General features: G+C 46.0%; 1 protein-coding gene across 2 annotated transcripts in view; it reads right to left on the bottom strand.

The window, feature by feature from the left end:
• The window catches only part of LOC137480244 (vesicle-associated membrane protein 2-like), a 258,919-nt gene that overhangs the window by 28,439 nt on the left and 205,197 nt on the right, over positions 1-25,283 (bottom strand). Inside the window, exon 2 of one of the 2 annotated variants that reach the window (XM_068201308.1) lies at positions 19,593-19,604. In XM_068201308.1, the coding sequence (XP_068057409.1) occupies positions 19,593-19,594 (2 nt within the window). In that variant the 5' untranslated portion in view covers positions 19,595-19,604. Of the gene's footprint in view, positions 1-19,592; positions 19,744-25,283 lie in introns of those variants that run through there. The other variant, XM_068201307.1, reaches the window with a different exon arrangement.

The following is a 25,283-nucleotide window of genomic DNA, read 5'->3' as shown; positions in this document are numbered from 1 at the left end:
TTTGTTTTGTTTTGAAAGAACTTTAACTCAGCCTTCAATCTTGAACATGCAGAGTTTTATATCAGGGATTAATTACAAACATTATGTAACTCCCCACCTGATGGTTTGTGCAGGTAGTTCAGAGATTTTGCTTGAATTCAGTAGGATTACTGTCCTCCCATCATAGAGGGAAAGGGGCTAATCTGACACAGGTATTTTCCTGGTGAGAAATGCCCTGATGAATTGCTTTTAATCCGAAGAACATTCCAATCATGTAAATTCAGAGCATTCTGTCCGTGAGTAGGCCTGAATCACACATCTTTGGTTTAACTCCGGCAGAAAAAGTGACAGCAATTTCAGCACCCTGTCATCTCCTTAAGAAAGCAATTATAGTAAAATATTACTGTCACAACTCCAAAGTGTATCAGGCAATGTCCAAGGGGCTTTTAACAGTGGGGTACAGCTCCATCTCACCCCTTCAGCTTCCTCTGGTGCAACTGGAGACAACAGTCAAAGTCCAAAGGGAAAGAATATTTTCATTTGTTTATCATTTCTGCGTTAGTTTGCTTGGAAATGAAATGCATCAAAGCAGGACAAATACTCAATCCACGGGCTAGAACAAACTCTCATGGTATGTTATCATACTTCTTCACTTTGCATCAATTTCTGCCTTTTTTTGTGGTTAGGGTCCCCTAGGAGCTGTTATTGATACTGAGCCTTATCCTTTCTCCTGGTCTAAAATGACAATTACTGCATTTATCCCCTGCTTTATGATGTTATAATTGTCAGCAAAAAGCAACCTTTGCTGCTGTATTATGAACTGTTCCACGAGGAACTAAAGCAATAAAGCCTGGCTTCATATCTGAAATTGCTACGTCCCTCCCCGGTCACCAAACGCCTTTAGCTCACCTCTGTTACCTTCTTGCAAGACTTGCAAGTTCTGCCACATCCCTGCAGTTCCTGCAGTTCTGCCACATCCCCAGCTCTGCTCCAGCCTCTCCCCTGCAGGAGCACCAGCAGCGCTGGCGTGGTGGGAGCTCACTGCAGCTGCACAGCAGGGAGAGGCTCCTGAGCTGCTCCTGCTCACTCCTCCTCAGCTGGCAGCACTCCCCGGGCCTCACCTCCTCCTGGCTACTGATTTTCCACCTGGCTGCTGATTTTCCACCTGGCTACTGATTCTCCACAGCTTTCAGGAATCTGCATCTCTGAGGCTAAACTCCATCAAGTTTAGCAGGATGGAGAAAGGGCAATCACACAAACTGCAATTCCTGGGAAAGGCTGGCCAAAGCAAGCACCATTTCAAACCCTTGCATGCATCTCTTTTTGGCCTCTGCTGTTGCTTTTGTTGCTCAGTTTTACACCTCAGCCACACCAGTGGCTCCCAGGCGAGGACACTGTTCATGTGATGGGGAAGTGGGGTAAGACAGGAGCAGCAATCATTCAGCTTCCAAAGAATGCTGTCGCTCTGCTTTTCTTCTGCATTCAGTCACTGAGCTGCCCTGAATGAAACAACAACATGAAAAACGTGGGGTGTTTTGAAAGTACAAATAAAGAAAGACGCCACCACAAATGTTGGTATTGATCTTGGTTCAGAAGAAAATTAAAAATGCTTGCCTGAAAATCCAGATGTGTGGCCACTGAATGCGTAGTCCAAACACATCTCCATTCAGAAAGGTCCTACTGTTAAAGCACGATGGAACAATTCAATTCTGAACGCTCCAAGTTCGTGGAAGTCCTTAGAGAAGCCGAGGGAGCTCCCTTTCCACCCCAGACTCCACAGCACAACAGCAGCCAAAGAATGTTTCTTGGGTAATTCGTAGGCAAGCACGCGCTCTTGGGATCAGTTTGATGACAGGTTTTAAGGGTCTCATTTTGAATTCATTTTCTAACAGCTCTTTCAAAATCATACACTTGGGGATACACATGAAAACATGTACAGAGACCAGCTGATTAACATGATGGATGTTTAGTTTCTGAAATTTGGCATTAATGAGCCACTAATCAGTGACTGTCTCCCAACCTTACGCACATCAGTCATTATTGTACTTGTTTCCTTTGGTTTTTAAAATCTCTTAAGCATTTTATAATTCCTAGGGAAAAAAGAAGAGCTAATTTTTACATTTTTTAATTAATTAATTAATTAATTGCTTTAATAAATAATTTAATTGAAATTTTAATTGTTTTCTAGTATTTTAATTAGAAAAAAAGAAAACCTGAGGCTTCAGAGTAATTTCTCTTTGCAGCAGCTGAAGATCTGCCTCAGAATTTATCCAGCAAAAATACCAATCTTCAGGCACTGGTATGAAGAGCTTTGTGATTTTTTAAGAGCTTGTAATCAGGTGAAAGATAACACGTGCTTTTTGCAACAAGTTTTGGGGTTTACAGAGGAGTAAATTGGCTTAATAAAACAGTTCAGGATTTCCTTTAAATTTTACCTATTACTGCCTGCTTGAGTTTGTTGACTAAATTGAACAAATATTTCAGAGTTATTTATTACAAAGAGCACTGGCTATGAAATCTGCCCCTTGTTCAGTGCTTGAGTATCCCACACACTGCATTTTGTCCTGTTACATTCGTGATCCAGACAGCCCAAATGTATTTCACCCCACAGTTCATTTATTATGAGGGGAAATCCCTCGTCCTCAGGCTTGCACGTTACATTTTTTAACTTGTGAATGTCCACTTCTCAACCAGAGCAACCAGAGAGTAAATGTGCTTCTGCAATTCCCTCTTTAAAGTGAGATTTAGAGTGAGATTCCCAGTATTGATTCCTTTGTAATCTTCGGAATTACTTGATTCCCATCCAATTAGGCACAAATTCTGAGCAATGAGCCACCCTGACTCAGAGTATCTGGAATGCAGATAAAAATCTCGTTTATTTAGCTCGTTGTAGGGACAGGGAGCATCTCCTCAGTATTTGTACAGGAGATCAAGGAGAGCAGAGACTCTGAACTCTCCTGTTATACCAAATAATAACAGTTTTAATGTGGGTCTGATGCTCCTTTCAAGCAAATATGGAAATTAAAGGAACACCCAAAGCTCTATCTCAGCCACACTAATCCTGTGAAAGCAGTGACTCACCCAGTAATGGCTTTCCATAAATTAGGCAGCTAAAAATGGGTAGGAAGCATGAAACCATTAACAGTTCCTGTAGTGTAAATTCTCTCACTGCATGTGAAGAAAATCCATGGCAGTAAAAATAAGAGATGAAAGTGTCAGCACCCGTCATGTTTAAGTGTGCTGTTAATAATTCAAATCTTCCTCCCTTGGAGCCGATGGCTTCAGAATGAAGCACTCTATTTCCCTCCTCAAATGAAAACTGAGTTTCTGTTGCTTTCTAATCCCACGTGTTTTCATCCCAGCTATGAGAAGAGAAGAAGTCGAGGTGGCCAAATGCGTTGTTCACGGTGGAACAACAATGTGAGATGGTAATGATGATTTTTCAATATGTCCACAGCTAATTTTTGCTTTTATCCCACCTTTTATTTTATGATACCTCCCACAGCAGCGCTGTGTGTGCCGTCACCTCCCACCCCTCACACTTCCCCAGACGTGACTGATGGTAAAAGCGACAAAAAGTGACCCAAAAGAAAAGCCACTCAGAGCTGTGAAGCGGGAAGAGCTGCAGGAGGAAGAGTCACTGCATCTTTGGGAGCAGCACTCCCTTGTTCCAGCTGCCCTGGGCCTGGCAGGAACAGAGTGTGCCAAAGGCTGCCGCTGTGCTTGCTGCTCTGTACAAGTGCACCAGGGTAAAATAAGGGTTGAAAGCTCTTAAGGGTTGAAAACTGAAATTTTAGGACTGGTATCTAAGCTTAGCTGTGAACTAAGATAGCATGGTCATACAAACAGAAAAAAACCCAAAAAACAAACAAACAAACAACAAAAAACCCAAAAACACAACCAAAAAGAGGTGCCAGACCTAACAAAGTGCACAATTTTCTCATGGCACAGGAAGGACTATAACAGACCATCCTAGAAAAGGTAGGAACAGCATGGCCTCACCCTGGGAGCTGGCAAAGGCCTGGAACAGTCCTGGACGTTCTGCCCCAGCCCCTCTGTGGCCCGGTCCAATTACTCCTTTGAAATTCTGTTGGCATCCCACTGCCAGGAATTCTGAATATCAAATATTCAGCTCAAGGTCTCTTACCTCCTCATTTCCAGAGTAATAACATCTCTCATCAAAACCATTTGTTCTATCCAACCCAGTCTTGCTGCCTCTAGTTCCCATAACTTCTTGGGGTTTGTTTATACTTTGCCAAACTAAACAAGATATTAAGAGAATAGAAGATAGCAGTGCTTTGCTATTAACAGCTGAATTTTGCACTCATGTTGCTCCATTCCTTCTGGACCATGCACCCACTGACATCTATTCCTTTATGTAATTCCTTCTGGTCACAGGGATAGAGGAGAGATTGCCTTTGCAGTTGCTCTTGCTTTAAAACAAGGGAAAATTGCTAGTTTAAAGTAAAACTGTCTCACCAAAAGAAAGGCTTAGAATTTTATTTTTAATTTAATTAAATCTTTTTCATTCCAAGTTGCCTGTGAGCTGGAAGCAACAAATCAGTGTAGAAGAGCAGAGGAGCACCCCCAAAGCACAGGCAATACTCATGAGGAGCAAGGGCTGGGAGAGCAGGAATTTCCAGGGATTTCATCTCCCTCTCTCCCCACCTGGTAACAACACCCCTCCCAGAGCACACGGCCACAGGCACGGCACTGAATGGGATGTGCTGCTGACATGCACCCCGTATGGTTCAGCTCATCAACACAGAGGTGACACGCATAAAAAACTTCCCTTCCTTACGGTCACTATACAAATCCTTTATCAAAATAAACTTCTGGAGACAGAAAGACAAGAGGGGCAGGTTGTTTCTTAAAAACTGAAAAGGCAAACGAGACACTGAGCCAAGACAGAGGGCAAGCAGGTGCTGCTAAGAGGCACGGGACTGTCAATGAAGGAAAAGCCAGCAGGTTTGTGGGGATGCTCAAACGTTTGCAGCAATAAACCAGAGGGGTGAGCAGCAACACCTGCAGATGGCTCTGAGTGGCAGAGTGTCTCTCAGGAAATCCAGGATTTTTATTTAGGGCAGGTGAAGCCTGGCACAAACCCTGGCACTGGTGCTTTGTGCCATGGCTCAGGGAAGGATGGGATACAAAGGGGACAACGAGGTGCAGCTCTGCTCGGCCCCAGAAGCCCACCCCAGCCTTGGACAAAGTCACTGATCTCAGCTTCTGGAGGCATTTCAAAGGCCTGATTCCCACTGACATGCCACTGAGAGGGAGATCCTTGAGACCTGTGCTTGCTGCTCAGCTCCAGCTCCTGTTTCTGCGTGGCTGTGACACAGGAACGCTGCAGGAGCGAGCGAGGCTCGTGGACACCTCCAGCACTGCAGGTGATCTTTGCTGACATAACCTGAACAAAAGTTTTTTTCTCAGAGCTCTTCACCCATGAATATTTCCTAGCTCACCAGATGGATTTCTGCCTTTCTTTCTGGGATAAGCTCCATAATGTTTCTGCCCCTAGCAGGACCTGCTCAGACTATTAAAGTGACTTTTTAAGAGTTATTACAATTCTGTCGGTCTCTTGTCAGTCTGACAGGACCTGCTTGCAGTGCAGGGTGCATCAGGCTGCAGTCACCACACAGAGCACAGAGCACTGCAATAGAGCAGGAATTCAGGACTGCAGCTCCAGGGTGATTTTGGCACCACAGAAGTGGAGGCTGCACCAGACAGGAAAAAGTCCCAATTCCCACTAATAACACCTTTAGCTACAACATATAATCTCAAGTACTTAGCCAGACATCTAACTACCCTTTATCTCCAACAAAAACCCCTACTCCTTCCTATTCCCCTCTTTTATGTTTGAACTAACTATTTTCTCCAGGTGTTTTTTTACCTTGTCATAATCCATTACCTTCATATGCTTTGATCTTTCCATAGGGAATTTATTTTCTCTTTTCAAAGATCTTTTCTAGTCAGAAGATATTTTCCCCAGTCCACAGGCTCTGTTCCATTCAGATGTCACAGCATGATGCTTATTTTTACCTGTCTTTTTAATTTTTTGTTTAATTTATGAACATTTATGTCCTCAAATTTCAAATTAGAACCAAGCCAGGCAAGTTTATTCCTGATGACACAAGACGTGGCCTCTGATGAAAAATCTAAAAGACACACATTGTGTACACACTGCTGGAGCAAATTCACTCCACAGAAGGTTTTGTGAGGCAAAATAGTTACAGGAGAGCAAAGATACTCAAAGGTCAGTCATGGATCAACAACAGTTATTCTGAAGGAAAATAATCCAGGAAAATGTATTCTGTGCAGCTACATTTGCCTTAGTTTTCCAAGGAGATTTTAATTCTTCTTTGGTTCGTTTGTCAATGTTTGTATTGTGTAAATCGGTGCAGTGCTGAGGTTGCCAGTGTTGCAAGAATCAATTTGCTTTACTTCCATGTACATGACAGACTGGGATCAAGAAAGAAAGAGAAAATGCTGGCTGCATCCTCTTCCACCTAGTATGGTATTGTACAGCCCAGGATTTTCTTCTTCTATGAACAGGGCCAGTTCCTGTGCAGTCAGGGGCCACCCACTGTCCCTCTGTGAAATAAACTCTCCATTTCTCTGATGCCGTAGGCACAAAGTTAAAATGATTGTTCCTGGTTTGCTGCCATTAGACTGCTGCTGATGATACCTCCCCATGGAGAGGGTGAGCAGCAGCAGCACATCCTGGGCAAAGCCAAGCACTCCTAACTGTTGGGGAAGATGAAATAGGAAAACCTTATAAATATGATTGCCTGGCAAAAGATTTGGAAAATACAGACATTGAGATGAGAACTAGATTTGAAATAACAAACCTTGACTACTGAATAACTAGAAAACAATAGTATAGCCAGGTTGAAAGCGATCCCCCTTTCTGATTAAACAACGCCCTTTACCTGCAGATAGGTCCAAAGGTCAAATGGAATGCTCTGTCTCACCCCCAATGTCTGGTTCATCCCACACCTGTGACCCTCCCCTGCAGTATCAGATATCTGTGACCCCACTGGCCCAAGTCCTGTTCCAGCCCACCTTGAAGCCCCCTGATAAGGTGTGCCCGAGGGACCGGACACTCTCTTGGTTCCTGTTCTCCCCCCTCTCTCTTGGTCCCTGCTCCCTGCCCTGGCTCCTTTGTCCCGCTTCCCCATCCTTCTCTCTCCCTCTCCCCCTGGGCCTGCCACGAGCTGCAGCTGGCAGCTCCAAGCAGGGCCCTTGCACCCACACCCTTTCTAATAAACAGCATATATCAACCCGACTTCAGAGATCTCATCCATCCAAACCGTCCTGGAGACCACCGCTCCCCGCACCTAACAAGAACCAAGAACTCTGCAAAGCCAGATCCCCAGACTGGGACCAGAGCCACCCCAGTGGACTGGGGGTGAGCCCCCAAACCAAAATGTTAAATTCCAGCATTTAAATTTGTCAAGTAACTTCTCCATTGTAGATATTCTGAAGAACAAACAAAACAAATTGCCCGTCCCAAAACAAGCCATCCAATGTATACACATAGGAAAAATATCAGCCTCTCAGGGCTTTATTTCTAAAGAAAGAACAAAACACTGAATTGTCAAACAGAACATGCTTGAAATCATAATGCTCATATGTAAAATAGCTCTCGCACAGCATCATGGAAAATTCTGAATTGAGCTTTCTTTATACACATTTGCACAAAGCAACTGTCATTATAAATAACAGGAACTTGAAAAAAAAAAAAACCAAACATCTGCATGCTCCTGGGCAGAGGTGTTTGTTCCTGTGCTGAATATCTTCTCACCTAAAGTCTCACACTTCTTGTGCAGTATTAATATCTTCTTTTAATCCTTCTAAGGTCAACTTGTCTTTGTGACCTGTGAGCTATGCACCCTGAGCATTTATCTGGATACGCCCAAGAGCAAGTTCATTGTAAAATCTATGTAAAAAAAAATACATAGATATTTAGAAATACAAAATACACCACAAGTAAAGTAAAGCAAAGGCTTTAAGGAAAAGTAAAGGCTTCTCAAGAAGAACCCTGCCTTGGTTAGGGCAGTACCTATAAGGAGTTCCCAGTTCCAAACAAGCCCCCACTACTTGGGCAATGGTTTCATAATTGAAGATAACCAAACAAAGTCCTTGAGTCTTTTTTTTTTCCTTCTCCCTTTGTTCTGCTTTGCAGACAGAAGGCAGAGACAGCAGTAATTTCATTCTCTGTACAACAGAGAGGCAGAGTGATTTCTGGACATCCCAGCCACTCTGTCCTTGTGAACTCCTCACTCAGCCTCTCTGCAGCTGCAGTCAGAAGAAAAGAGCAGCAATCTCTGCTACCCCCAGAGCCAGCCCTGCTGCAGACCTGATGGACACACATGGGCAGCAAAGCTATGGCCCAGGAAAAGCTCCTGAATACAGAGGTTTATCCTGGTTTTGATTTCAGCAGGGCAGAAATCCTGTTTCTCCTCACTGCTCGTGTTCAGTGCAGACACAAAAGCTCTCTGACTGGAAAGGACGGCTCCACATGACCACCCCTCTGCCTCTGCATGTACACAGCAGGAGCATCTAGAGTCCTAGATGCTCCTTAAGGAAGTTTGGACAGAGATAAAGCTTTGCTCAGAATGTCAGGTCTCCATTCTGAGAGAGAATTGCGCTGCCAGACCTGCCGAGAGGTCACAGCACCCCTCACGTGCCTCATTCGAATGCTGAGGCACATATGGTGCTCTCATTTGGGAGGTGAGGTCAAAGTAAAAGAAGCCTTGTCCTTCATTAGAATTCTCAGTTTTCTGTGCTGCTGTCAGAACAGAAAATGCAAAGGCTTTTCAGAAATGCAAAATTCTGTAAGAAAGAGTCGAGGCCCTCACCCCAACTCCTCACATATTCTAAATTAATTTTATTCTGACCCCAGCCCACATCCAGTCTGTTCTGTTATGAAAGAATGAGCAGAGTTTGCCTGGTTTATTCTCTCAAAGAGACAGCCAAGAAGAATAAATGCAGATTATTCTACTTTGACCAAATTAAAGGAAATTGTAGCTCAGAGCAGAGGGATTCCCATTGTTCATCTGACAACACAAAGGAATTATTGCAATCCTGTCTCCTGTCACCACTGACAGGCTGTTGGATGTGTTTCTGTTGCTAGTCCTTCGTCATTTACCTGCAAAATCCCATCAGCAACCTGCACAATCCGTCTCAAAGCAAAACAAAGACAACAGAAATAAATGTAAGCCACTGCGAAAAATCCTTTCCACTGGGGGAGTTTCACAAATGGTTACATGTACCCAAACAGTGAAGCACAAATACGGTGCTCCACTTTGAGGAAACAGCTGCCTTTGCTGTAAACACACAAGAAGTACTAGAACAGACCCAGAGACAAACACCAGCACCAAATAACAAAAAAAAAGAAGTTTTAAATTAAATGAACATTTGGCCAGTTGCTGTTTAGGTTTTGTTAACTGTTTAATATTTTGCAATATTAAACAATATTTGGGGTTTGGGGTTTTTTCGCGTTCACTCAGCAAAGTCAGTCATGCTTAATTCGTTGGGAGTTACCTTGTACACCACCCTTTGCTGCTTTTTTAAATGTTTCCCTTCACATTGTGCATTGCTACTGCAGCACCTCAGAGGGAAAGCACCTTGTACAGAATGACTTGGCTCTAGCTGAGCCTCATCAGTCAGTAGCCATGCTGCCTCTGAGGATTTTGGATTTACCTTCCCACACAGATATGACCTCCTGGACCCCTTTTCCCTGTGCTGCATAGCACTTCATCTCCTAAGGGGCTTCAGTACTTGCAACCACTCAGTGCTCAGTGTAGGATTGCTGGAGTCCTTTCCCTTGGTGCAAGACCACAGACTGCTCCTGGACCACAGTGAGAAATCCTGGTGCCCCTGGGTCACTGCCAGCACACAGGAACAGGGGCGTTCTGGAGAGGAGCTCTGCTCCGTGGAGTCCCTGTTCCCCTCTCCAAGGAGCAGGCCCTCTCTGGATTCCTACACACAAACACTCAGAGTTGTTCTTCCTTCTGCCCAAATATTTCGTGTTTGACTCCAGCTGTTATGTTTTAGTCCAAGTCCTCCTTTCTGCATGGCAGGTTTCACCATCCAGGCTGCTCCTGGAGCAGGAAGGGCTGGCAGAGGCAGATCAGGACTCGACAGGCTTTATTTCCAAAGCTGTGCTGGTGAAGGAGCTCTTGAGCAAACAGCTCTCTGGGAGTCAGCAACAAGAAAAACACCAGCTTGCAGAGTGCATAACTGGCTTTGCCAGGTGGGGGTTAAACAAGAAAAGCACCTGTCAGCTGTGATTTCTGTCAGGAGATTGTTCAACTGCTAAGACATCTCAGTCTGCACAGAACTTAATCAAATCTGCTCATTCTCCCCTAGAGTCAAGTGCATAAAAGTGATTGTCACTGCAAGGGCAATGAACATGCTGATGGAAAGGTCTGTGCTTTAACATTCCTGCTGCTGAAGCCACAGATCAGTCACAGAGATGAAATACAAGGGAACACATCGCTTCATGTACATGAAGCAACAGAGACTGACGTGAAAAATGTGATTCCTGTCAGCGTGCCAAGACGTGTGGGGCATGTTCTGCCTTCCCATTCCCTCCCCCTGACTCCCTAAAATGTTCATTGCAAAGAAAATAGCATCAAGTTAAGTGACTTGAAATATTTTTGTATTTGTATCATCTAGTAAACAAAGTTGCTGAAAAATGTCATTGTGTGATCTTCACATGTGTGTGGGAGACCAGCTCAGCTGTCAGGGAATGACTGTACAGCTCCCTGCTGGAAAGAAGAAGTCAAACATTTCACAAGCAGACTTTTATAGCCTGGTGGGATCTCTGCTAAACACTTGGGATATCCAGGCTGTCAGTGGCTTCCAGGAGGATATCTGCTGATTCATCCTGGCAGTGCCCACTCCCAAGTGAGCTGTCCCAGATGCCAATCAGCAGAAAGGCTCCCAGCCACAGCTCTGACACCAGCTCAGCAAATTCTGCCTGCAAACCCTCGGGTGAGCCCGTGGGACAGAGGTCATCACCAAACCCCAGTCACCTTCGGAGGTGCAGAAACAACCCAATGCCCAGAGCCTTCTGGAAGGGCTGCTCTGTCACTCAGCGCCCTTGGGATGTTTTTGCTGCTATTGATTAAAGCTCTTTGTTCCTTTGCTTCCCTTCCCCTCTCCCCACCTGGACTGTCACCACGGGTGACAGGTGCTGGCTGCAGGTGCTGTCTCTGTGCACACACTGCAAGTGGATACTGCTGGAGACACGTGAAGGAAATCTGTCAGAGCTATCAGCAAACCCAGCTGCAGTTCAGAAAGCTTTCCCACAAGTCAGCCTAAAAAGAGTGAGGGGAGAGGGGATGAGAAAGTTTTGTCTCTTCTTTTAGTGTTGCTCAGGATCACTGACAGCAATAAGGAATGTACAGGCTTAGAATCCCCCTCTAAACTCCAAAATAATGTACAAAACACTAACCCATGCATTAGTCTGTGCCAGCAGAGCAGGTTTGTGCTTTCCAGCAGCAGTGCCCTTTGCCTTGCTGCAGCACACTGTAATTAAGGCCCTGCACAGGGCCAGTCACTAGCAGATAGAGAGGAGCTGTTTTTGTATGTGAATTCAAATGAACAAATGCAATTTCTAACCACTGACCTCCTGAAGTAGATAACAAGTGGTTTAGGGATAATTAATGATTTTCATAATTTCTAGGAAAGCTTTATCAGTATCCTCACATTTCTAAAATGCTGACACATCACATGATCCAGGACCTCAGTGTCTAAAAAAGCACAGAGCACATCACAGCAGCCCTGGGTGCAGAGCCAGCACCCCTGAGTTTCTGTGTGTGCAGGGGGGATGCTGAGAAGCCCAGGCAGCCAGTTCCCAAGACTTTTCCTCCATGGATATGCCCTTACACAGGCTCCATGCTTCAGCAGAGCTGAGTACTTGGGGTGGATCACTCGCTGTGAAGGTTCAGAGACTGATTCCACCAAGAAATGCAGTTTGCATGGGAAACTCACTGCTCACCTCCTCTAGAGGTACACCAAATCTAGTATGAGGAAGGGGATCTGGAGAGGCAGGGAAGGTGCTGGGATAGGGATCCATCCAGCTTCTGATGATGCCTTAAGTTTTCATCTTTCATATTGTTCAGGTCCTGTGCTGCATTAGTGCCTAACTCCAAACTCCAAACTCCATACAGAGTGTTCCATACTTCACACTGTGGTCAGACAAAACAATCCCTCTGGGCCTGAGATCCAAGGACACCCCACAGCCTCAGGCACCAAAAAGGACAAACAAAAGTGAATTGGGGGGAGCAAACTGGGGGTAAATTACTTCATTAGCTGAAGCTGTAATTGGAGCATTAACCCCTGACATGTGAATGGACCAAACTCACAAGTGTCTGAAAAACTGGTGCCCGTTGTCCAGCTTGGGTGCAGCCTCTGGGAGGCTTCTGACTGCCCAGGGTGCCTTCAATAAATGCCCACTTTATTCTCTGAATCTTGTCCAGCCTCTGCTCTAGGTAGCCAGCCCCAGGCATCACCTCCTGCCTTGGCCAGCACCACTCCCTGCCTGCTGTGAGCAACTCCTCGTGTGCTGCAGGGGGCAGGGAGATCTCCTTCTCCTCTGGTATGGATCTGGACACTCTCGCTTGGTAGGAACACTTTTGGTTTTATTGAACAGATCACGCTGCTCTGCTGAGGCAGCACTTACAGGGGAACAGCACGGTGGCTTTTCCCCGACTGCCAAGGTCTTGTGAGACACTTGTAGAGAGCTGGGAGCTGACACCGAGCTGGAGAAGCCTGCATTGGAGATGAAAGATCAGAAAGCTCACTTGCAGAGAATCTGGGTTTTGTTCTCTGTGGGAAGAACACAAAACTTTTGCATTCAAGACAAATTTAATAATGCATCCCAGTGATCTGCATTTTTCCAAGCTCCTGCATTCCCTCCCTTCCTGAATACCATATGTTTTCCCATTCTAGCAGAGGTATTTCTGTGGCATCCACTGCCAATGGGTTGAAAATTAAAGTTATCACGGATGAAACGTCAAGATCTTGAATGTTTGGGAAACAGCCAAATGTTAGTTTAATTAAGTCCAACATACTCAATTATGACTGACCTTTTCAAACAGAACCAGAGAAGCAATGAGGTTGGAAGCAACCTCTGGGGATTATCTAGTGCAACCATCTGCTCAAAGCAGAGCCCATTAGATGGACTTGCTGAGGACACCATCCAGTCAGATCTTTTATTAGCTCCCAAAACAATTTTCAAAACATCTCTCCTCAACACAGACACTGCAAGAAGTCCTTCAAGAAGTTAGTTCAAACCAAATTTTCCAACTTCATTTCCTAGAATGCAAAGAAGTGTTTTGATAATTTTGTAACAACACATTTTCCAGAATAAGAAATAAGAAAAAAACACTTCTGCTACGATGACTGCATTTTAATGCTGGTCACTTTTCAAATTTCAATTACCAATTAAAATTTTAAAATTTCAATATATAAATTCCCACCTGGATCTTATGTAAACATCTTAAAAGAAAACCAGCACTTATCCAGCACTAAGAAGAGTTCACTTCAGCACTCATCACGGTGTGTTTCTTCTCTTCAGCTCTTTTCCAGATCACATAAGGAGTTTTGGGAACTCTGTGGACACTTTTTTGCCTGCTCAGACTCCAGCACATGGAGACCATTGGATGGGACAGGACCCATCACAGCCTCTGGGAGGTTCCCACCACCCAGCAGGTCTGGCTCTGTCTCCAGCTGCTTGCAAAGGTTGTTGCAGTTCTGTGTGGTTTCAGCAGGTTTCAGAGCAATGAAACCTCCAGTGAAGGTCACAGCACAGACCCCTCACAAACACAAACTTTCAGCTCTCTGGTGCTTCCAAACCTGCAGTGGCCACATATTGGAAACCTTTACCATACATCTACTGGCTTTCACTGCAAGTGCACTACAATGCAGGGAGAGATGAAAAAGATGAGAATGTATTGAAAAAAAATCAAAAACCAAACTAAACAAAACACAACTCCTGAAACATTGTGGGGTTTATCTTCTAAAAGGTGATCATAGGAGAACCTCTACTTCCCAGAAGAGTTCTATTTTGATGCTGTGATACTGAGTCCAGGTGTAAGTTAAAACACGTGATATATTGAATTTTTCTCTCATTTATTCTGAAATATAAATACTTTTATTATAAATTTTTTCACCCAAAAAGATCAAGGAAGTGGATCACCTAATTCAGATTATTTGGTCAGAAACTCCCATTCTAATTATATCACCCAGCACAGAAGCAGCAATATAACTGCAACCAACAAAACACTTGCAAAGGTACAGACAGCTCTATTTCAATGAGTTACTCACTAATTTACACTGAAAAAACACGAGGTTGTCATAGCTGAGCAGTTAAAAAAGCACCACCTTGCAATCACTTGATGCTTCTGCAGTGAATAATGCAAGAGGGTTTAGAGTGCTCAACCACAGACAGGGAAAAAGGGAATTGCATCATTACAGAAACCCAGGCTGGTTAATTGCAGGTAATGGCTATGGATAATGACAGCAGAGAGTGGTGAATGACGTAGGAGAGAGAATATTCTCTCTCTGAGTTGCAATTGCTTAAAACAAACAGGTTGGTCGATCTGAACTTGCTGGTGACTGCCGTGCTGCTCCTGCTGGAGCTGTAAACACTTGGCTAAGGCTGTCAGGGAGCAGCTTCCAGGGGTTCTGCATCCCCCAAAGGGTGGCAGAGGAGCACGTCGGTGTTCAGCACTTCTGATTTCTTTGTCTGGTGGTTAACGACTCGAATGCACAGAACTGAGAGTTTGTTGGACTGGTCGCTCTCTCTTTTCCCACCTTCCACCCTTTCTCCCTGGACGTGGCTACTTGGTAGAAAGCCCAGTGGCAGTCGAGGAGAGAGAGAACACTGGATCCATTTCTCTCCTTCCCTCAGCCCGGCCTGTCCATGCCCCACCCAGGAACATTCTCTACACACCTGCACACAAACACGGCTTTGCCGGGTGCTCCACAGCCTGATCACTGATTCTTCAGGAAGACATTAATTATGGAAGTAGTTCCTGAAGAAGGAGAAGTGTTCCTTTGCCAGACCAATTCATCTGCTGCTGCAGCCGCTCTCAGTGTCCTGTGAGTCACCCCGCAGCTGGAACTACCAATGAAAAATGCTGGGAGTCAAGGGGAACAAGCTGCAGTGACGCACAGCAGAACGAAGGAGAGCTAAGTCACAAGGAAAGGGACCTCCAAACTACGTGTATTTGGGTTTCATCTACTTCATATCAGCCTGCTTGGAAGAATGTTTATTAGGACACATAATCTTTGCCTGTACTTGGCACATATCCTTCCCATTAGCTCCCTTTCTGAGATTACTTCCTTGGCTGAGGCCCTCAAGACACCACACAATTTTATCTCTACACTTTCAAACATTCATCACCCAAATATCCAAAAGATTTAGGACCTACTTGGGCCACCCTTGCTCCAAATGGCAAGTTGAGTGTATAAGGAATAACACTTCATGTGAGCTGGAAGCATTTATTTCTATTGCAGTACATGAAGCTGTGGCAGTACATCCCATGTGGCGTCATGCACACAGCACATGTGTGTGCATGATGCCACATGAGAGCAAGTCAGGGGAAGCCAACAATGAATAAAACACATGAATCCCCCTGGTCATGTCTCCAGGCAGCAGATTAAGTAGCAGCTCCTACTCCGAACGACCTGACTTCAAGGCTCTTACTAAGAGCTGTGAGCCTCAGAACCAGCATGCGGGTCAGGACTGTGCTGAAAATGGGGTGCTTTGCACTTCTCAACATCCTTTTCCAGTGTACCCAGCCCTGCTGCTCTGAGAACAGCCTGGTTATTTTCACTACAAGCTCCATTACATCCCTTAGATGAGAAGAGCAGCTCCACAGCCATGGTTGTGTGAACCAGTCTCAAGCCATCATCCCTCTGGCTGGCTGCAGGAGGAGGCAGAAGGCCAGCAAATGTCACTCCTGACCTTGGCTGGCTGGGTCTGAGGCAGCTGGCCACCAGGTATGAAACCCTGAGAGCTCCAGGGACTGCCATCTTCCTGCACAATGGATTTACGGAGTTTTGTGGAACACATTTCTGAGGGAACAGGCACAGCATGGAACAGCTGCAGCACTCTGAACGTGTATCCCTCCATTTCGTGCTTGTTGGACTTCCCTAGGACATGCCCGGGCTGTATGCACTTCTGTAAGGCACTGAACTCCCTGCAAGCGGTGGATCAGGACTGTGAACAGGATTATACCGAATAGTTTGTCTCTGCTGATTAGTACAAGAAAAGGGCAGGGAGATTTTGACAAGTTTTATAAAATTATGCCCACAAAAGCAGGGCTAAGTACTGCTCTACAAACAACAGGAGACAATAGTCATGACATTCTCCTCAGAGAAACTAAACAGACATTCAACCAGAACAGACTCACTGCTACTGCTGGAACCATTTTAATCCCACCCAGCCCCTCCTTGCTGCTCTAAAACAGGCACAAGAATAATTTTTTTAAGAAGCTCTAACTGCTGCCTGGGGAATGAGATAGGATTTTGCCCTGGGGGGAGCCAGGTGCTTTGCTGCTGTCTCACAGAAGGTGTCCCCTGCAATGGAGCCCCTTGGTACTGGATTAATGCAACCAGAGGCACCCTGCAGCCTGGCCACTGACCTGGCTGAACAGCAGATGACACGATGCCTTGGGCTGCCATTGTATGGAATTACACATTGAGCTGTGACCATTGTAAACGAGACAAAGCCACCACTCCACCTGCTGCTCTTGGCCTGTTTTCCAGCAGGGAACAAAGCTCAGGAGCACCTCAACTCTGAGCACCATTTTGTCCTTCACTGCTTCTCACATCTCCTCCAATTGAGTTTGCGTGCTCTTCCTCACACCTGGAAAATCTTTCCCAGCTCTACTGGCAGGTCTAACCTTTCTCTGTTCTTGCTTTAAATACCTTATATGTCCTCCTTTCATTCAGCCTTTTGATGTTACAGCTTCCCCTCCTCTGCCTTCGTTAAGGCCAAAGTTCTCTTCCATGGATGGATGTCACCTGCCCTGGGTTGTGCTCACTGTGAGAGACCACGGGGACAGATTCCCACCTGATGTGGATCATGCAGGTCTGCTGGGGTGATACACAGCCATGGGTCACAGAAAACATGGTGAATAAGGAACACTGTTCTCTGGTTTCCAATACAAGAATGAGATCCGGCAGAACCTGCTCCGTGTCAGCTCCAAACCAACAGGGAGCAGCTTCCACACCTGTATGGTCCAACTGCAGAGCTCCTCACCCCAGGACACTACAAACTGAGCAACTGGACACCTTACTGAGAGAACAAAGCCTGCCAGGAGTCATGAAATACCAAGAACTCTCCTGAGGTTCAGACACTTCCCCAGCTGGAGACCTTTTCCTAAGCTGGAAAGTGGGAAAGCATTCTGGGAATACCTTGGCACACCCCTGTACCCTTCCCTGAGCAAACCCTGCAAGCTGCTGCAGGGGACAGCACACGGGGATGGGTGGGGCTGGCACCTGGCCCAGGGCAGATCTTTATCCCAGCAGTGAAGTCACAGCACTGTGAGTGTCAGTGCAGGTCTGGACAGGCACAGGAGGAGCCCAGCACTCCCACAGGTGGCACAGCAGGAGAAGGCACCTCCAGAGGGCATTTGGTGCTCACCAGCAGCTGGCTCTGATAGCCAGGCTACTCCAGCTGCTGCTGCAAGGCAGGAGCTAACCCACACTCACCTCTGTGGTTCATCAGTAGCTCAGCAGCTACTGGGACAAGACATCCATGGAGTTGTTCAAAGAAAGATTTCATTACAACATCTGGCAGTGAAACGGAAGCCAACTGACACTGCCAATGACAAAGTGCTTGTTTGTCTTGATTTTCTTTCGATTATCAAACTGAAAGTCCATTTGGCTAAATTAAACAAAAACTGCTTTCACATTTTCCTCTAATTTTTGTCAACAGTCTGATGTACAGCCCCCACAGAAGAAGTATGACCAAGTTATATCAGTATTACCCTTCCTACTTCATGAAAACCTACATACAGCAAGACTGAAACACACACAGATTATGTTAAACATCATCTGATTATTGCTTAGTGTCAGAACAGCTCAGATTGTATAGAACTGCAGCAGCAAACTCATATATTAATCATTGAAGAACAGCTCACGTACAAATAAAAGTGTTTGATGTCATCATCTGGCTCAACAGAAACACAGCTAGGCAACAGGAGCCTACAATGAACTGCCTTTAACTGACAGGCTTCGGTGTTTGCATAAGGAATCTTCTATTAGAAAGTTTTGGTTTTTTTTAATTCCAAGGAGTTCCTTGCTTTAGAAATATTTTGGACAACACGAAAAAAAGCTTCTTGTCTGAGATATTATATAGGAAACAGCATTAAAGGAAAAAGCTAACATTTCAGAACATGTGATTGCAGACTCTATTTTGAAAATGCCTCCTGAAGAACAGTTGGTTATTGGAAATATTTTTAAAGCAATTTAATCACAGATTTCCAAGACAGTCTGCACTCCTCGTGTTCTCTGAATCAACCAAGCTCCAGTTCCTACAGGATCACCCAGTACCCGCACAAATGCCTGTTTGTTTGAGACATCTCCCCGGGCTCTCCCTTAAGGGTCACTGGGAACGAGCAATGAATTGAGGCAATAGTAAAATGATGCATTCGGCTGCCTGAATCCTTTTGTGAATGAAGAAGGGCCTGATCAATTCCTATTTACCTCAGCACACTCCTGCTTTCAGAATGGACTTGGGGGCTTTCGTCGTGCCTAGCAGGGAACGTTAATGCTTCCATTAATGCTCCATGTAAAAACTTGGAACAGGTATTTGGAGAGATGGGAACAAGAAGGAACAGATTACTATCAAGCACTGCTGACAGGAAGCCATTGGCACTGGAGAAGGTGAGGCTGGACTGATCAGACAGCCTCCGTCTGCGAGAGAACATTTCATTAGCCACGGAAAACAAACAGGACCCGTTTGCCGGGGAGCAGCAGCGCTGGGTGACTCATGCAATTGAACCACCCTGACTCGAACCTGTTGAAGATCTTGGCCCAGCCTTCCCTTTTCAGCATGAATCCGACTAGAAACGTGTCAGTAACCCCCGGGCTGCTGGATAAACACGGAGAGAGCCCATCCGTGCGCTCAGGTGCAGCAGCAGCAGCAGCGGGTCCGACGGGCGGTGCTGCCGCAGCTCCGAGCGCGGCACCTGCCGAGCCCCCGCCCTGGCAGCCGCGTCCATCCCCGGCCCGTGTCCGTGTCCATCCCCGGCCCGTGTCCATCCCCGGCCCGTGTCCGTGTCCATCCCCGGCCCGTGTCCGTGTCCGTGTCCGTGTCCATCCCCGGCCCGTGTCCATCCCCGGCCCGTGTCCGTGTCCATCCCCGGCCCGTGTCCGTGTCCGTGTCCGTGTCCATCCCCGGCCCGTGTCCGTGTCCGTGTCCGTGTCCATCCCCGGCCCGTGTCCATCCCCGGCCCGTGTCCATCCCCGGCCCGTGTCCACCCCCGGCCCGTGTCCACCCCCGGCGGCACGAGTGACCCCGGTGCTCTGCGGTAGGGCCAGCAGGGTGCCCAGGTCCCCGCAGCCCTCCGGCCGGTACTCACATGGCGAGCGGGGGGCGAGCGGGGGGCGAGCGGGCTGCGCTGGCTCCCTCTCCAGCAAAGATGGCTTTCGGCTCCGCGCCTGCTGCCAGCCGGCTCCTACTGTTGTAGGCACTGTTGTTGGGAGAGGAGGGGTAGGCACCGGCTACTGAGCATGCCTGCGCCTCGCATCACAGGCTGGGAGCAGAGGCGAGGCTCGGAGTGCCCCCTCCACACCCTCCTGGCCGCGGGAGCGCTCCCGGAGCCGGCAGCGGGGGCAGCCCCGGCCCCTGCCCGCAGCGCCGGGGACAGCGCTGGGTGTGGTCACCGGAGTGGGCGCGCTGCGGCCGGCAGCCTGCGGGGGTCAGGTGGAAACCGCGGAGGGTTTCTCTAACCACCCTCTTTCTGCCTCTCCTCGCTAGAAAGAAACATTTTGAAAAGGAAGAGAATGACGGAAGGTGCTGCCGTTCGAGCCCACGCTGTCGCGCGTGTCGTTTCATCCACTTGTGGATGAAAACCCACAGAGCAAATCCAGAGACAGATAAGCTACCAGATCAAGCACTGATTCTGGAAAGGTTATGTCTCAGAGGAAGTACAGCCCTTGCTTCTGGTTTAGACATCACCTCACACTCACCCTCAATCCAGGCACCCAGCCTCACCCTCCATGAACATCAGCACCTCCCTGGCATGCCCCATTTCCCTGTGCAGAACTGAAACTCTGAAATAGCACATGTTCCTCTGCATGCAAACCAAGGCCTTCACATACTCTAAACAGAGGTGAAGGAATAAGAAAGTCTCCATGGTTCTTTAAGAAGTGGCATTTAACACTGCTGCCCCAACGATACCTTGTTCATTTGTGAAAAGATGCCTCACCTGTCGCTGCCTTCACTAATTTTTCATGGGTGTCAGCGGCAGCCAGCACTGGCCATTCAAAGCAGGTATTTGGGTAAGGCAAGTAGCTTTGCTAGGTACCTAGACCTCAAATCTTGGGGTGCCTGTTGGGAATAAAGTGCAGCAGTGTCATCAGATCAAATCTGTGTTTTCTGATGTGGAAATCTAAGAAAAGGTGAATTGTTCCTCAAAGCAATAGGCAAAGGCACCCCAGTTACTGGGAGTGAGCAAGGCATCAATCCCAATTTCTCCGCTTGTTATCAACCAGCTGAGATTTTCATGCAGAATGTAGCCAGGGAATGTAACAGCACCCACAGCCCAGACATCAGGACGCCCAGCTATTGCCCAAATCCAGGCTCAGGTGTTATCACAGCCTGACTCAGATGTAAGCCATGGGCTGTCAGCTCTGAAGGGATCCAGCTCCCTGGGGAAGAATGGAACTCCTCAGAGTGACAGTCACAGAAGCCTCTCCCTTCTCCTCTGCTGCCTGAGAGCTTGCTCACTGCATTAAAGACTCCTCATACCTCCTGCCACTGGATTCTGTCTCTTGTGCTGGAGCCAATTGTCTGCGTGAATGAATAAATGCCACTTTGACATTTTGGGCACCACTTCGAGCCTTAGGTTTTTTGCCCATATATCACACTCATGAGAGCCTGGCCATAGAAACTTTTCCTGATGGAAGTAGAAAGCACTTCAAACTGTATTTTCTCTGTGTAAAGATGGAGTTTCAATCAATTGGTATGCCCTGATGACAACCAGGAGATTCCCAACTACCTTCAGGCTTTATCCACCCCCAGGTTACTTAGCTCAGCATTTCTCATCTGGACTTCCTCCGGAACTCTTCCCTCCCGAGGAGAGTTTACTTTTCAGATATCCTAGACAAGATACATTTATGTCCTAGATTATATATATGATTGTTTATATGATACATGTATGTGACTATCTGTGTCATGCCACAGCAGCACCCACACTCAGGCTGGCACCAAACACAGGCACCACCTGCCACCAGGGACATTCTCACCTTCATCTTTAAACCCAAGCCACACCTGAGGATTGAGAAAGTAACAAGTCATGCCTGGCTTGTGAGGCCAGGAGCTTCTGGGACAGAGAGACCTTCTACCAGAACTTTCTGCCCTTTCTGTGGTCTCACCTCCAGTCATTATTGCATGCAGGGTGGAACAAGTGCTGGTGCTAGACCAAAGCTCACAAGTCTCAAAAAAAAAAAAAAAAAAAAACAAAAAAAAAAACCCCAACCAAAAAAAACCAAAACAACAACAAAAAAAACCAAACCAAAAACCTGGAAGACTCCAAATCCAACACATTGAAATGTTTGAAATGTTTTATTATACAAAGTATCCACAGCAAATGATACAGTGTTTGTGCTGACCCCAGGCCACCGTTATCCTGATTGAAGGGGAACAGAAAATATCCACACAAGCATAAAGGTGAAATGGCAGCCAGGAAGATTAGAAATCAGAAATTAGCAGAAGCATTCCACTACAGGGAAAACACCTCAGACCTTGTGAGCACAGGGCAGAATCAGCTGAAGCTACACCAGTGCCCCAGATCATCTGGCCGTGGCTTCCTCCAGAGTGGTACCAGAGAGTTCTCTAAACCAAATTAAACAGCATCATTGCACTGTAGCTGCTAAAACCAGAATTTCCTACCAGCTAAGGAAGGCATCACCATTCCAATCCAAGAAGGCTCACGATTCTGAGGAAAATCCACAGCTGATCTGGGGGACATTTCCTATAGCCTTGGAGCTTGGAGACTGCCACTAAAGGCCACCAAAGCCTTTGGTGTTAGAAGAGATGCAGAGACACCCTGTGGTGGCAAAACTAATATGACCAGAATGAGTAAAAACAGCTTCAATTTCATTTAAGTCACAGAGCTGAATCAGAAAATCTGCATCCTGGCGCCACAGAGAAATTGTCCCCCAGCTGCTATTCAGGTACTTTCTCTGGAACTCCTTTCCTGTCTGGCATCTTTTGCTCTGTCTGTTTGCACTGCCACAGAGATTTTCCCTCTTACTCTGTTTGGTGTAACAACAACAGCAGGATCAGGGCTGGTGCAGTTGGAGGGATGGCTATGGAAATGCTCCACTTTTGGAAAATAACTTCCTACATCTTCATCCTGCCCCTCTTAGGTATGGAAAACAATCAGTCTGCTTTGTAAACTCTCGGGTTTTTACCCCATCCATAATTTGTATTTTGCCCTGAAGCAAAATTTTGTTTATGAAGGCAGTTTCAGAGCCACCAATACACTGCTGAGGATGTTCCAGAATGAAAGCCAACCAACCACCATCATCAGTGGAAACCAATTCTGGCATCTGGAGTCTCGCAGGTGCTAGAGCTTGCTTATAATTATCTAGGGGCAACCTGGAGATAGAATGCTGAGGCTCCTGAAAATGTTATGCACTGCTGTTACATGATCTTCACCTGAGGGAAATGTATTTTCTCATGCATCTGCAAGTAGGATCCCCACTCAGAAGAGCCATCGTGTAGTCCATAGCTTTATAGAGTACCCTTACAATAGAGTAAATCTCAGGGCCAGCCACAGTAACACTGGTACTGGTTGCTTTGGCTCACAAAACAAAACACCATTAGTGCCAAATAAGAAAGAGGGGAGCAGTTAATTGGTTTATAGAAAGCAATGGTAATTAAGTTTCGCAAGATTGAAGCAGAAAAGAAAAGCAAGGCAAATAAATCAATTATTCAAATGCTGCATTTTCAAATCTTCTGATCTGGCAATGCATTTAAACAAAGTATAGGAGGAATTCCCCCTAAATCTTCAAAACTTATGCCACTGGAAACTCAGCATAGCCAGAAAAATTAATCTTTAAAAGAGAAATTAAACACTATACAAATGCAAATTACATTTTTTTCCAGAAACTATTGTCTGAAAGGATTAAGAAAAGATCTGTTCCAAGTATCTTCAATCCTTTGTCACCAAGTTCTACATGTTTATTTTATATGGCTTGTTTTCTTCTCTTGACTTTTTAGAAAAGTGGAATTGGTACTGAATGACCCAGCCTTTGCAGCTCACTTCTCAGAAGCAAGGCAGATGCCTGCCTGCCCAGTTGCTGCCTCTATTAGCCACAGGTGATCTGTTCTGCAGAGCTTCACTTCAGCACCACTGCTTGCCTAAAATGGGTCTTGCATTTGCAGATTATTTTGTCACAAATGAAAACCTCAAGTCTGTATTTGTGGGGTGCGTAATTTTTTTCACTCACAACTTCTATTCATTCCTTCACAGCATATTAGTGCTTTAGTGATAACTTCCTTTTACAGGTCAGTGAAGCATTTCTAATTCCTCTCAAACATGTCTTTTCTGCCATTTCTCTGAGAGATCCAGGTCCAGCTTACCTGGGTTCTGTTAAAACCCTGAGTAGCTCATTACCAAGCCTGAGTAGCAAGGTGTGATGCTCTGTGCTCCTTCAAGGGATTCACAGTTCCTTGTTAATGTGTATTAATGGATAATTTTGAAAACTTTGCAGGTGTGATCCTGCCAAGCATTTGCACAGTGAGGCCCACTCCCTCCTGCCTTTTTTGTGTCCCTGTGGTAAAAACTGGGTACAGGGAACTCTGCTTACAAGTCTGTGAGGGGCTGAGGAGGGAGAAGAAGAGTAAAAGAAGAAAAGTTAAAAATGATTGCCAATTTTGTTTTTAAGCCTTTGTGTGGTTTGATTTAGAAGATTTGTGGGAAATATTTGTAGCAGGCAGGAACAAGACAACAGACAGAGGAGGGGGGGAGCATGACCCTCCAAGCCAAGCAACCAAAAGTTAACGCAATTACCAAATATGAAATGTGGAGCAGAGGGACTAATTCGATCAGAGAGGCCAAAGGGATAATTCTTGGAGACAAAGCATTGCAACGCGGAAATGCGGGCTAATCAACTGCTTTATCAAAAGAAAAAGGAACCAATTTCCAAGCCTTGACTAAAATCCCCAGCTGTTTCTTCATCTTTTCAGGGGTCTGTTTTTGCCTAGCAGCATTTGTTCCATCTCACATTTATTTCACTGCTTCTGGTCCCTGCACAAAGCTGTTTCCCTGGCTCCTGGCTCTTGGCTTGTGTCAAACAAGCTGCCTCTGCTCTTGGTTTAAGGAACTCCTCAATCATGAAAGAGAGCATGCAGAGGGAAATATTCATTCTATTTAATGTCCAAGCCTACTTTCCATAATTATCTGGAATAGAGCAAGACTATCCAGAGTCACTTTGTGCTTGCAGGATTTTTCAGAGCAGGTATTTGCTTCATCTGATGGAAAGCAGCTGCTCAGTGATCTCCACTGAACTCCTGCGTGCCCGGGACCTCTCAGGTCTGTAAAGCAGCAGATCCAGACTTCACCAGGTACAACCCAGCAAAGCAGAGGTCTTCAGACTCAGACTTCTGCTTCCAGCTAAGCAGGTGCTGTTGGTATGACAGATAAAATGAGCTGGCACAAAGGAAAGAAGGAACGGACAGAAGAAAGCACAGGAGAGGGGAAGCACGGCCGAAAAAAGCGAGAGCGGCTCTTCAAGAAGAGATTTTGTCGACTGAGCCTCTTCTCTGGGTCTCCCAAAAAGAAACTGTAAGTACATCCAAGATTCTATTTTGCATACATTTTCAAACAAGACATTTTGTGAGTATTTCCAGAGCAGCTTTGGAAAAGCCACAGACACCTTGTTACCTCTGCTGGATTAATGTTTCACAAATGAGGAAACAGAGGCTAATTAAACAACGTGAGTTAAAACTATTAAGTCACTGGCAGCACTAGACATGAAATTAACTTCTCCAAGTCTTGTGTGGCTGTGTGTTTATCTTGCATCCATTTTCCTATGCCTTG

The sequence above is a fragment of the Anomalospiza imberbis genome, chromosome 10 (genome assembly GCF_031753505.1).
Source record: "Anomalospiza imberbis isolate Cuckoo-Finch-1a 21T00152 chromosome 10, ASM3175350v1, whole genome shotgun sequence".
In the NCBI taxonomy this organism is placed as follows: Eukaryota; Metazoa; Chordata; class Aves; order Passeriformes; family Viduidae; genus Anomalospiza; species Anomalospiza imberbis.
Note: the sequence above shows the minus strand (reverse complement) of the source record. Positions and strands in the feature narration are given on the sequence as shown.